The sequence below is a fragment of the Oncorhynchus mykiss genome, chromosome 12, assembly GCF_057628025.1.
Source record: "Oncorhynchus mykiss isolate SJ-2025 chromosome 12, ASM5762802v1, whole genome shotgun sequence".
Lineage (NCBI taxonomy): Eukaryota > Metazoa > Chordata > Actinopteri > Salmoniformes > Salmonidae > Oncorhynchus > Oncorhynchus mykiss.
In genome coordinates this window covers 57,853,395-57,867,470 of record NC_143033.1, presented here as the reverse complement: position 1 = coordinate 57,867,470, position 14,076 = coordinate 57,853,395, and the positions used below count along the sequence as shown (strand labels likewise).

The 14,076-nt window shown below is 42.1% G+C and overlaps 1 protein-coding gene across 4 annotated transcripts in view; it reads left to right on the top strand.

Moving 5' to 3' along the window:
- The window catches only part of LOC110537827 (P2X purinoceptor 1), a 55,471-nt gene that overhangs the window by 30,005 nt on the left and 11,390 nt on the right, over window positions 1-14,076 (top strand). For all 4 annotated transcript variants that reach the window (XR_002475681.3, XM_021624245.3, XM_021624246.3 and 1 more), the window contains exons 5-10: window positions 4,648-4,738; window positions 4,983-5,063; window positions 11,148-11,289; window positions 11,646-11,785; window positions 12,271-12,361; window positions 12,482-12,547. Coding sequence is in view for 3 of the 4 variants with exons in the window: in XM_021624245.3 (XP_021479920.2) it covers window positions 4,648-4,738; window positions 4,983-5,063; window positions 11,148-11,289; window positions 11,646-11,785; window positions 12,271-12,361; window positions 12,482-12,547 (611 nt within the window). In the remaining variant the exon portion in view is untranslated. The remainder of the gene's footprint in view (window positions 1-4,647; window positions 4,739-4,982; window positions 5,064-11,147; window positions 11,290-11,645; window positions 11,786-12,270; window positions 12,362-12,481; window positions 12,548-14,076) is intronic.

The window sequence follows — 14,076 nt, the reverse complement described above, 5'->3', positions numbered from 1 at the left end:
CTACAAGCTAAGTAAAATCGACGACCTACGAGGAAGATTAAACTACCAACGGGACATTAAAAACTGTAATATCTTACGCTTCATGGAGTCATGGCTGAACGAAGACATTATCAACATACAGCTGGCTGGTTATACGCTCTATCGGCAGGATAGAACAGAGGCATCTGGTTCAACAAGGGGTGGTGGACTATGTATATTTGGAAATAACAGCCGGTGCACGATATCTAAGGAAGTCTCGAGGTATTGTTCGCCTACCTAGAGAGTTTTCACCTGTATTTTTCATAGCTGTCTACATACCACCACAGAACAATGCTGGCACTAAGACCGCACTCAATGAGCTGTATTCCGCCATAAGCAAACAGGAAAACCCTCATTCAGAGGCAACGCCGGGGACTTTAATGCAGGCAAACTTAAATCCGTTTTACCAAATTTCTATCAGCATGTTAAATGTGCAACTAGAGGGAAAAAAAACACAGAGATTCGTACAAAGCTCTCCCTCGCCCTCCATTTGGCGAATCTGACCATAATTCTATCCTCCTGATTCCTGATTACAAACAAAAATGAAAACAGTGACTCTGTAAATAAAAAAGTGATGAGACGAAGCAGATGCTAAGCTTACAGGACTGTTTTGCTAGCACAGACTGGAACATGTTCCGGGATTCTTCCGATGGCATTGAGGAGTACAATATATCAGTCATTAGCTTCATCAATAAGTGCATCGACAAAGTCATCCCCACAGTGACTGTACGTACATACCCCAACCAGAAGCCATGGATTACAGGCAAAATCCGCACTGAGTTAAAGGCTAGAACTGCTGCTTTCAAGGAGCGGGACACTAACCCGGAAGCTTATAAGAAATCGCGCTATGCCCTCCAATGAACCATCAAACAGGCAAAGCATCAATACAGGACTAAGATCGAATCGTACTACCCTGGCTCCGACGCTCGTCGGATGTGGCAGGCTTTGCAAACCATTACAGACTACAAAGGGAAGCACAACCGAGAACTGCCCAGTGACACAAGCCTATCAGATGAGCTAAACTACTTCTATGCTCGCTTCGAGGCAAATAACACTAAAACGTGCATGCGCTGACCAACTGGCAAAGTGTCTTCACTGACATTTTCATCCTCTCCCTGTCCAAGTCTGTAATACCAAAATATTTTAAGCAGACCACCATAGTCCCTGTGCCCAAGAACACTAAGGTAACCTACCTAAATGACTGCTGACCCGTAGCACTCACATCTCTAGCCATGAAGTGCTTTGAAAGGCTGGTAATGGCTCAGATCGACACCATTATCCCTAGACCCACTCCAATTTGCATACCGCCCTAACAGATCCACAGATGATGCAATCTCTATTGCACTCCACACTGCCCTTTCCCACCTGGGCAAAGGGAACACCTAATACTGAGTCAGTGCTATTCATTGACTACAGCTCAGCGTTCAAAACCATAGTGCCCTCAAAGCTCATCAATAAGCTAAGGACCCTGGGACTAAACACCTCCCTCTGGAACTGGATCCTGGACTTCCTGACGGGCCACCCCCCAGGTGGTAAGGGTAGGTAACAACACATCCACCACGCTGATCCTCAACACAGGGGCCCCTCAGGGGTGAGTGCTCAGTCCACTCCTGTAATCCCTGTTCACTCATGACTGCACAGCCAGGCACGACTCCAACACCATCATTAAGTTTGCCGATGACACAACAGTGGTAGGCCTGTTAACCGACAATGACGAGACAGCCTTTAAGGAGGACGTCAAAGACCTGGCCGTGTGGTGCCAGGAAATCGACCTCTCCCTCAATGTGATCAAGACAAAGGAGATGATTGTGGACTACAGGAAAAAGAGGTCTGAGCACACCCCCATTCTCATCGATGGGGCTGTAGTGCAGCAGGTTGAGAGCTTCAAGTTCCTTGGTGTCCATATCACCAACAAACTAACATGGTCCAAGCACACAAATACAGTCGTGAAGAGACCTATTCCCCCTCACGAGACTGAAAAGATTTGGCATGGGTTCTCAGATCCTCAAAAGGTTCTACAACTGCACCATCAAGAGCATCCTGATGGGTTGCATCACCTCCTGGTATGGCCAACTCCAACTGCAAGGCACTACAGAGGGTAGAGTGTACGGCCCAGTACATCATTGGGGCCAAGCTGCCTGCCATCCAGGACCTCTATACCAGGCGGTGTCAGAGGAAGGCCTTAAAAATGGTCAAAGAATCCAGCCACCCTAGTCATAGACTGTTCTCTCTGCTACTGCATGGCAAGCGGTACCGGAGTGCCAAGTCTAGGTCTAAGAGGATTCTAAATAGCTTCTACCCCCAAGCCATAAGACTTCTGAACATCTAATCAAATGGCTACCCGGACTATTTGCATTGGCCACCCCCTCTTTTACGCTGCTGCTACTCTCTGTTATTATCTATTCACAGTCACTCTAATAACTCTACCTACATGTACAGTTGAAGTCCGAAGTTTACATACACCTTAGCCCAATACATTTAAACTCAGTTTTTCACAATTTCTGACATTTAATCCTAGTAACAATTCCGTGTCTTAGGTTAGTTAGGTTCACCACTTTATTTGGTAGCATTGCCTTTAAATTGTTTAACTTGGGTCAAATGTTTCGGGTAGCCTTCCACAAGCTTCCCACAATAAGTTGGGTGAATTTTGGCCCACCCCTCCTGACAGAGCTGGTGTAACTAAGTCTGGTTTGTAGGCCTCCTTGCTCGCACACGCTTTTTCAGTTCTGCCCACAAATGTTCTATATGATTGAGGTCAGAGCTTTGTGATGGCCACTCCAATACCTTGACCTTGTTGTCCTTAAGCAATTTTGCCACAACTTTGGAAGTATGCTTGGGGTCATTGTCCATTTGGAAGACCCATTTGTGACCAAGCTTTTACTTCCTGACTGATGTCTTGAGATGTTGCTTCAATATATCCTACAACATTTCCCTATCTCATGATGTCATCTATTTTGTGAAGTGCACCAGTCCCTCCTGCCGCAAAGCACCCCCACAACATGATGTTGCCACCCCTGTGCTTCACGGTTGGGATTGGTGTTCTTCGGCTTGCAAGCCTCCCCCTTTTTCCTCCAAACATAACGATGGTCATTATGGCCAAACAGTTCTATTTTTGTTTCATCAGACCAGAGGACATTTCTCCAAAGAGTACGATCTTTGTCCCCATGTGCAGCTGCAAACCGTAGTCTGGCTTTTCTATGGTGGTTTTGGAGCAGTGGCTTCTTCCTTGCTGAGTGATCTTTCAGGTTATCTCGATATCGGACTCGTTTTACTGTGGATATAGATACTTTTGTTCCTGTTTCCTCCAGCATCTTCACAAGGTCCTTTGCAGTTGTTCTGGGATTGATTTGCACTTTTCGCACCAAAGTACGTTCATCTCTAGGAGACAGAACACGTCAACTTCCTGAGCGGTATGACAGCTGCTTGGTCTTCAGTTGTTTTGAAATTGCTCCCAAGGATGAACCATACTTGTGGAGGTCTACAATTTATTTCTGAGGTATTGGCTGATTTATTTTGATTTTCCCGTGATGTCAAGCAAAGAGGCACTGAATTTGAAGGTAGGCCTTGAAATACATCCACAGGTACACCTCCAATTGACTCAAATTATATCAATTAGCCTGTCAGAAGCTTCTAAAGCCATGATATCATTTTCTGGAATTTTCCGAGCTGTTTAAAAGCACAGTCAACTTAGTGTATGTAAACTTCTGACCCATTGGAATTGTGATACAGTGAATTATAAGTGAAATAATCTGTCTGTAAACAACTGTTGGAAAAATTACTTGTGTCATGCACAAAGTAGATGTCCTAACCGACTTGCCAAAACTACAGTTTGTTAACAAGAAATTTGTGGAAGGGTTGAGAAATGAGTTTTAATGACTCCAACCTAAGTGTATGTAAACTTCTGACTACAACTGTACATATTCCCTCAATTACCTCGATTAACCGGTGCCCCCCGCACATTGACTCTGTACAGGTACCCCCTACACATAGTCTCGCTATTGTTATTTTACTGCTGCTCTTTAATTACTTGTTCCTTTTATTTATTCTTATTATTCTTTTTTAAACTGCATTGTTGGTTAGGGGCTTGTAAGTAAGCATTTAACCTGTTGTATTCGGGCACATGTGACTAATAACATTTGATTTGAACCATTAACTCGCAGACAAATGCAATCGACACAAGTCATAAGCACAGTCAGAGACATAGGCAGACAGATTGGCAGACACATAGGGAGTAGTAGGAGCCAATCTAATAAGCCTATACAGTAGAATTATGAACCGATATAACGTAGGAAGTTGAAAGGGTTGGCTATGTATTTTGTAACTGTCCCAATATGCCCATGGGTTATATCTAAGCCCTTTCAACCTCTCAGAATCACATCAGCTTCAATGTTTTTCATGCAGAAGGAAATTAAACTCTTCAGATCAGAGAGATAAAAGAGATATCTCCGCACTCTTTTTGCTCACTTAACAGTTTCCTTTGGTGTTCTGTAATGAGATACATTTTAGATAAGATTTTAAGTAGCGAGGAGAAAGAAAAAGTGGACATACTTCATGTTGAAAAGCTATATCCCTCATGTGTCTTTTCTCCATGTCTATGTCTCGCTGCCCCCCTCCACCGCCCACCCCAAGGACATATGACGGGGAAGTGTGTGGGGAACACAACCAAGACGTGTGAGGTTGTAGCCTGGTGCCCTGTGGAAGATGACCACGCAATCCCAGAGTATGTAGGATCACTGAAAATTCTGTTAACACTTTACATAAAGCCTGTAGCTATAATAATGCATTACTTGTTATATGTACTGAATGTTACTTTGAACTGAACCAAGTGATTTGTAAGCTATTTTATGAAAGGAAAATGGTCTCCCTCCATTTTTTTAAGATGAACTCTCTGTATGTCTATGTATGTTTGATGTGTTAATGCTTTGTTTGTCTTCGTTTTCTATGTTCTACTGTTTTCCGTGCAGTCCCGCACTTTTGATGTCGGCAGAGAACTACACACTGTTCATCAAAAACTCTGTCACCTTTCCAGCATATGGTGTTAAGAGGTGAGTGACCCCTTTTTGATACACCCCTTTTTGAGTGACCCCTTTTTAATAAATCTTGCTTGTTTGTAGGTGACCAAATACTTATTTTCCACCATAATTTGCAAATAAATTCATTAAAAATCCTACAATGTGATTTTCTGGATTTCTGTCATAGTTGAAGTGTACCTATGATGAAAATTACAGGCCTCTCTCATCTTTAAGGGGGAGAACTTGCACAATTGGTGGCTGACTAAATACTTTTTTGCCCCACTGTATGTCACTCCCTTTGGTTCCTTCCCCAGGCGTTATTGTTTATGTTTCTGTGTCAGTTCTGTTAGTTGGTCGTGCTTCTTATTTTGTATTATGTTGTTTATTTATTAAAACACTCACTCCCTGAACTTGCTTCCTAACTCTCAGCGCACATCGTTACAAAGGCATATATACATTTTTCAACCATTTTCCATCTTAAACATTTCTGGATAAACAGATGGTTAAGGGGTCTTAGAAATACATTGAAACACAATGTTGATGTAAAGATTCCAGCTGTCATGCCCTGGCCATAGAGAGGCTTTTATTCGCTATTTTGGTTAGGCTAGGGTGTGACTAGGGTGAGCATTCTACTTTCTTTATTTCTGTGTTTTATATTTCTTTGTTTTTTGCCGAGTGTGGTTCCCAATCAGAGGCAGCTGTTTATCATTGTCTCTGATTGGGGATCACATATAAGTTGTCATTCTCCTTTTGGTGTTTGTGGGATCTTGTTTTTTGTTAGCTCTGTGAAGCCTGCAGAACGTGACGTTCGTTATTCTTCTGTTGTTTTTGTTTGGTGTTCTGAGTAATTAAAGAATCATGAACACTTACCACGCTGCACCTTGGTCTCCTTCCGATGACAAACGTTACACCAGCCAACTAATAAAAACATTTAGTTTTGGAGACATTGATTGCCTTCTCTAAGTTTAAGAAATATTACCTTTTGCCTTGTAATTCCGTTACCGAAATCATAATAGTCACAAACCACAGTGGGGTCACCTGCTACTGTCCTCTCTTCCACTGGCATACTTTTCAGCTCAAAACTGTTTTCTTTCTCTTTCTGTTGTCTGATGGTCAAAGCAAGAGTGTTAAAGTGGCTAGTGATACATAAATTACATAAATAGCTAGGTGGCTAGTATTACAGATTAACAACAAAACGTTTTAGATGTATTTATTCAATAGCCACGATCAAATGTATTTACAAGCATAGCACCTGCGAGTCCTGCACATCACCTGCAGCTAAAATCAAATCAAACGCTGTGTGTGTCACTCGACACTTTCTCTCCTCCGCCACGGATGATAATGGCTGTGTCAAAAAAAAAAATTCTAGCGTACTACATACAGTACCAGTCAAACGTTTGGACACACCGACTCATTCAAGGGGTTTTCTTTATTTTTCCATTTTCTACATTGTAGAATAATAGTGAAGACATCAAAACCATGAAATAATACATATGGAATCTTCAAAATAGCTACCTTATGAATTGATGACAGCTTTGCACACTCTATCAACGAGCTTCATGAGGAATGCTTTTCCAACAGTCTTGAAGCAGTTTCCACCTATGCCTAGCACTTGTTGGCTGCTGTTCCTTCACTGTGCGGTCCAACTCATCCCAAACTATCTCAATTGGGTTGAGGTCGGGTGATTGTGGAGGTCAGGTCATCTGATGCAGCACTCCGTCACTCCCCTTATTGGTCAAATAGCCCTTACACAGCCTGGAGGTATATTTTGGGTCATTGCCCTGTTGAAAAACAAATGATAGTCCCCCTAAGTGCAAACCAGATGGGATGGCATATCTCTGTAGTATGCTGTGGTAGCCATGCTGGTTAGTGTGCCTTGAATTCTAAATAAATCACAGACAGTATCACCAACAAAGCACCCCCACACCATCACACCTCCTCCTCCATGCTTCATGTTGGGATCTACACATGCAAAGATCATCCGCTCACCTACTCTCACAAAGACGACGGTTAGAACCAAAAATCTCAAATTTGGCCAAAGGACGTGTGAGACCAAAGGACAGATTTCCACTGGTCTAATGTCCATTGCTCGTGTTTCTTGGCCCAAACACGTCTCTTTTTATTATTGGTGTCCTCTAGTAGTGTTTTCTTTGCAGCAATTCGACCACAGAGTCTCCTCTGAACAGTTCATGTTGAGCTTTGTCTGTTACTTGAACTCTGTGAAACATTTATTTGGTCTGCAATCTGAGGCTGGTAACTCTAATGATGTTATCCTCTGCAGCAGAGGTAACTCTGGGTCTTCCTTTCCTGTGGCGGTCCTCATGAGAGCCAGTTTCATCATAGCGATTGATGGTTTTTGCGACTGCACTTTAAGAAACTTTCAAAGTTCTTGAAATGTTCTGCATTGACTGACCTTCATGTCTTAAATAATGATGGACTGTCATTTCTCTTTGCTTATTTGAGCTGTTCTTGACATAATATGGACTTGGTCAAATAGGGCTATCTTCTGTATACCACCCCTACCTTGTCACAACACAACTGATTGGCTCAAACGCATTAAGGAAAAAATAAATTCCACAAATTAACTTTTAAAACCGTCTGATTCTGGACAACCTCTCCCTTTCTGTCTTTCTCACTCACTTTCAAGTTAATGTCACCTCTCCCAGCTCTTACTGACACCTACCCATGAACCCCCCCCTCTTTCCAGTTACTATATACAACATCCTCAACCACTGAGCACCAAACGACACCAGACGTCCACGGACATTGAAAAGTAGTTGAAATTTGGTCAGTCCACCCTGGCCTTGATGTTAATGTCCACAGATGAACCGGACTGGACTAAGTCTGAACCTATCATAGATGTATATTTCACAAGTTTGAATAGTACAATACAGTGAGTTGGCACAGTAGAGAATAGTACAATAAAGTACAATAGAGTACAGTATATTGTACTCCCATGAAGTTATGGAAACAGGATGCAACTGATCTCAATTTCTAGTCTCATAGCAAAGGGTCTGAACACTTGCACATGAGGTATTTATGTTTTTTATTTTTAATAAATGTGCAAACATTTTCAAAAAACGTTTCGCTTTGTTATAATGGACTATTGTGTGTAGATTGCTGAGAAAAAAAATGTATATTTAATCCTTTTAGAATAAGGCAACAACATAATAAAATGTGGAAAAAGTCAAGGGGTCTGAATACTTTCCGAAGGCTGTATATGTGTGATGTAATACATTTATACAACGAGTGGGTAAAAGTACAATAAAAAAGTACATTATTCATATAATGATTTACATATACATAATTTTTTACCCCTTTTTTGTGATATCCAATTGGTAGTTACAGTCTTGTCCCATTGCTGCAACTCACCTATGGAATCGGGAGAGGTGAAGGTTGAGAGCTATGGGTCCTCGAAACATGACCCTGCCAAGCCGAACTGATGATACACAGCTCGCTTAAGCCAGCCGAACCAATGTGTCGGAGGAAACACCATCCAGCTGGCAACCGAAGTCAGCTTGCAGGCGGGAGAGGTGACCCACCACAAGGAGTCGCTAGAGCGCGATGGGACAAGGAAATCCAGGCCGGCCAAACGCTGGGCCAATTGTGCGCTGCCTTAAAAATGTTATTTTGATGAATTTATTCATACTATTTGATAGTCCCGACACAAATCTAGGTTTGCTACCCAAGCCGGCTTGTTGTTCGTTCTATCGGTTCGGTTGCCAGAGTCATGACCCAGTCGTTAAGTCTTTGTTCTGCATCTATGGACTCGACCCAGTCGTTCTATTACCATACTGGCAATGTTGTTATCCCTTGCGTGCTAGTTATCCAAGTACGGCTAACTTACGGTCACGTCTAACAGTGCAGTCAGAATAACAACAAAATAGCTGCATTTGCATTTGTTTAAGCTGTTTTCTAGTGACAATTTACAGCATTTTGATACATCCATAACAATGAGCTAATGATACGCGATTTCACCTGGCATAGAAAATGTGTTCTCTTGTCAGGACACTTGTTCGGAGGAGCTAGCCAACAACACAGCTAGCAGAATCACTTAAAACGGAAGCTGGAAAGACTGCAAACTAGCTGCACTTTGTTTTGTTTTACCTGTTTTCTATTGACATTTCTTTGTATATATCCATAAAAATTATGCTAGTTTATAATTTCGACAGGCTGAGAAAAGTTGCCTGTCTGTCTGTCTCATCCCAACTCCCACCCTTACATTTTCCCATTACTATGGGAAAGCTGGAGATCGAATTTCAATACTGAAACAATGTTGCAAATGTCAGAGAGACAGACAGTAAGGTTTATACAAATCTCTGCTATTGAAAACCAATTGTTAGTCTAAAAGAAATGGAATGTCTAGATGGATAATGTCTAGATGCTTCTAACAGTGGATATCAACTTTATAAATTGTCTGACTGGGCTGATGAGACAGTGGATTTCACAGTGAAACGGAACAGGCATTTCAAAGTCATAGCTTTAGCCAGTGGTAACTTGTGGAATAGACACTGCCTGGAATGCGTTTTAACAAATCAGTGTCAAGGATTAGAGCCACCCATTGTATAAATGTATTACATCACACATATACAGTGCCTTCGGAAAGTATTCAGACCCCTTCACTTTTTCCACATTTTGTTACGTTACAGCCTTATTCTAAAATTAATGATTTTCTCCCCCAGCAATCTACACACAATACCCCATAATGACAAAGAGAAAACAGGTTTTTAAGAAACGTTTGCACATTTACTAAAAATAAAAAAATAAAAACACCTGACATAAGTATTCAGACTCTTTCCTATGAGACTCGAAATTGAGCTCAGCTGCATCCTGTTTCCATTGATCATCCAGATGTTTCTAGAACTTGATGGTAAATTTACCACCTGTGGTAAATTAAATTGATTGGACATGTGGAAAGGCACACACCTGTCTATATAAGGTCCAACAGTTGATAGTGCACGTCAGAGCAAAAACCAAGCCATGAGGTCGAAGGAATTGTCCGTAGAGCTCCGAGACAGGATTGTGTCGGGCACAGATCTGGGGAAGTGCACCAAAACATTTCTGCAGCATTGAAGGTCCCCAAGAACACAGTGGCCTCCACGATTCTTAAATGGAAGAACCACCAAGACTCTTCCTAAAGCTGGCCACCCAACTAAACTGAGCAATCGGAGGAGAAGAGCCTTGGTCAGGGAGGTGACCAAGAACGCGATGGTCACTCTGCCAGAGCTCCAGAGATCCTCTGTGGAGATGGGAGAACCTTCCAGAAGGACAATCATCTATGCAGCACTCCACCAATCAGGCCTTTATGGTAGAGTGGCCAGACGAAAGCTACTCCTCAGTAAAAGGTACATGACAGCCCGCTTGGAGTTTGCCAAAAGGCACATAAACGACTTTCAGACCATAAGAAACAAGATTCTCTGGTCTGATGAAACCAAGATTTAACTTTTTGGCCTGAATGCCAAGCGTCACTTCTGGAGGAAACATGGCACCATCCCTACAGTGAAGCATGGTGGCGGCAGCATCATGCTGTGGGGATGTTTTTCAGAGGAAGGGACTGGGAGACTAGTCAAGATCAAGGTAAAGAGGAACGGAGCAAAGTACATAGAGATCCTTGATGAAAACCTCAGAACCTCAGACTGGGGAAAAGGTTCACCTTCCAACAAGACAACAACCCTAAGCACACAGCCAAGACAATGCAGGAATGGCTCCGGTTCAAGTCTCTGAATGTCCTTGAGTGGCCCAGCCAGAGCCCGGATTTGAACATGATCTCTGGGAGAGACCTGAAAATAGCTGTGCAGAGATGCTTTTAATCAAATTTGATCAATTTTAGAATAAGGCTGTAACATAACAAAATGTGGAAAAAGTCAAGGGGCCGTAATACTTTCCAAATTCACTGTATTGTGTATGTAATGCATTAAATAAGGATTGCGATGGCATGTGACAGCTAATCCATAAGTAGTGGTAGGAGTGATATAATTACCAGATCCATTCATGTTTAGGCAAGTAGTATCCCAAATGTGATATTGATTCAAATATCTATGTAGTTAAATAACCAGTACAGTAAGATATAAACTTGTCATCTTTTTTAACAATGATCTCTTCCCATTCCCTTCCCAGGAGTAACCTTGTAGAAGGTATCGACAATCAGTACATCAAGAGTTGTGTGTATGACCCGACAACGTCCCCACTGTGTCCCATTTTCAGACTGGGTGACTTGGTACAGCTGTCTGGCTTCAACTTCGCCACCATAGCCAAAGTGGTGAGCAATAATAATATACTATTTATGAGTGAAGCAGGTTTACAAGCACCTGTCAATCCATGGGTTGGCTGTGTGTTCGGTGTTGGTGATCATAGTGTTGGTGTTTATTGTTGAGTCATTGATCGATGGTGGTGTTATTGGTAACGAGAGTATGCTCTGACGAAGGTCATTACCGAGGGAAAGATGAGTAAAAAAAACAGAAATTGCTTCTGATTTAAGTGTCTGGAGACTACTTTTTCACTTAGGTGTTATTGGTACCTTCATTGATTGGCAATGTTGATGGCATAGTATTGTGTTGTTTGGGGTTAGTTGTACCCTCACTGACTGGATGTATTGTACTGATTGTCATGTGACAGGGCGGGGCGATTGGTATCGTCATTGACTGGACCTGTAACCTGGACTATGACCAGTGTAAACCGGTCTACACCTTCCACGGTCTCTATGGAAATCCCAATGAGATAGACATGGCTAGAGCGTCTGTTGGATACAACTTCCGGTAAATAAAACATCTGCCATGTGTGTCCTGTGTGGTCTTGCGGTTAGTGCTGCAGACTCTGGTACAACTTTATCCCATATTCGGTGTGGGTTTGAATCTGACTCACTGCCTTTCTGACTCGCAATCTTGCCTGCATTTCCTGTCTCATCTTCACAGTCCTAGCTCAATAAATCAGAAAAAAAAACCCATCTGCAACAACAGTGAAGTATTTATTGACCTTTCTGTTAAGGGCCCCTTTCTTATTGTAAATCAAAAAGCCTGTTCTGAATTTTGAATAAGTGAAAGAAAAACACTTAGAAAGGGGTCTTGTTAGCCATGTGACTAAGAAGAGTATGCTCTATACGACTGTATACGACTGTATTCATTATACAGAGTACTCTTAGTTGCATGGCTTAGGTAATGTAAAAGGCAGAAGAGCGAGAAATACAGATCTGATTAAAGCACTAGCCTAGAGGCTGCTCAAATGTTTACATTTTGTGCTTTAGGTATGCAAAGCATTATATGGAGGACAAACAGGAAAAAAGAACACTTCTGAAAGTGTTTGGGATTCGATTTGACATCATTGTTCGTTCAGTGGTAAGTTCATGAAGTTCATGGTTGCGATCCTTGTAAAGGTCCAGCCAGTGTTTCTGAATTCCTCCCTTGCAACGGTAGATGAAAACGATGAAGATTGTTAATCGTATTGTTATTTCCCAGGCCAGAAAATTTGATATCATCCCAACACTAACAGCTATAGGGTCTGGCGTTGGAATCTTTGGAGTGGTGAGTCTTGCAATACTACACATCCTATCTGGTATTTCAAAGCATACAGCATCTCAAGTAGGCTACAGTATCTCTTAAGCAGCTTGCATAGTGTAGACTAAACAAACAGCTTTAACTATTCAGTCGTGTGACAGCGGTAGTTATGAACACATAGTTAAATGTCCACTGAGTGTACAAAAGATTTGGAACGCCTTCCTATTATTGAGTTGTATCCCCTTTTGCCCTCAGAACAGCCTCAATTTGTCTTGCCCATTCGCCCTCTGAACGGCACACATACACAATCCATGTCTCAATTGTCTCAAGGCTTGAAAAGGATTCTTTAACCTGTCTCCTCCCCCTCATCTACACTGATTGAAGTGGATTTAACAGGTGACATCAATAAGGGATCATACAGTGCCTTGCGAAAGTATTCGGCCCCCTTGAACTTTGCGACCTTTTGCCACATTTCAGGCTTCAAACATAAAGATATAAAACTGTATTTTTTTGTGAAGAATCACCAACAAGTGGGACACAATCATCAAGTGGAACAACATTTATTGGATATTTCAAACTTTTTTAACAAATCAAAAACTGAAAAATTGGGCGTGCAAAATTATTCAGCCCCCTTAAGTTAATACTTTGTAGCGCCACCTTTTGCTGCGATTACAGCTGTAAGTCGCTTGGGGTGTGTCTCTATCAGTTTTGCACATCAAGAGACTGAATTTTTTTCCCATTCCTCCTTGCAAAACAGCTCGAGCTCAGTGAGGTTGGATGGAGAGCATTTGTGAACAGCAGATTTCAGTTCTTTCCACAGATTCTCGATTGGATTCAGGTCTGGACTTTGACTTGGCCATTCTAACACCTGGATATGTTTATTTTGAACCATTCCATTGTAGATTTTGCTTTATGTTTTGGATCATTGTCTTGTTGGAAGACAAATCTCCGTCCCAGTCTCAGGTCTTTTGCAGACTCCATCAGGTTTTCTTACAGAATGGTCCTGTATTTGGCTCCATCCATCTTCCCATCAATTTTAACCATCTTCCCTGTCCCTGCTGAAGAAAAGCAGGCCCAAACCATGATGCTGCCATGTTTGACAGTGGGGATGGTGTGTTCAGCTGTGTTGCTTTTACGCCAAACATAACGTTTTGCATTGTTGCCAAAAAGTTCAATTTTGGTTTCATCTGACCAGAGCACCTTCTTCCACATGTTTGGTGTGTCTCCCAGGTGGCTTGTGGCAAACTTTAAATGACACTTTTTATGGATATCTTTAAGAAATGGCTTTTCTTCTTCTATACGACTGATTGTTGTCCTATGGACAGAGTCTCCCACCTCAGCTGTAGATCTCTGCAGTTCATCCAGAGTGATCATGGGCCTCTTGGCTGCATCTCTGATCAGTCTTCTCCTTGTATGAGCTGAAAGTTTAGAGGGACGGCCAGGTCTTGGTAGATTTGCAGTGGTCTGATACTCCTTCCATTTCAATATTATCGCTTGCACAGTGCTCCTTGGGATGTTTAAAGCTTGGGAAATCTTTTTGTATCCAAATCCGGCTT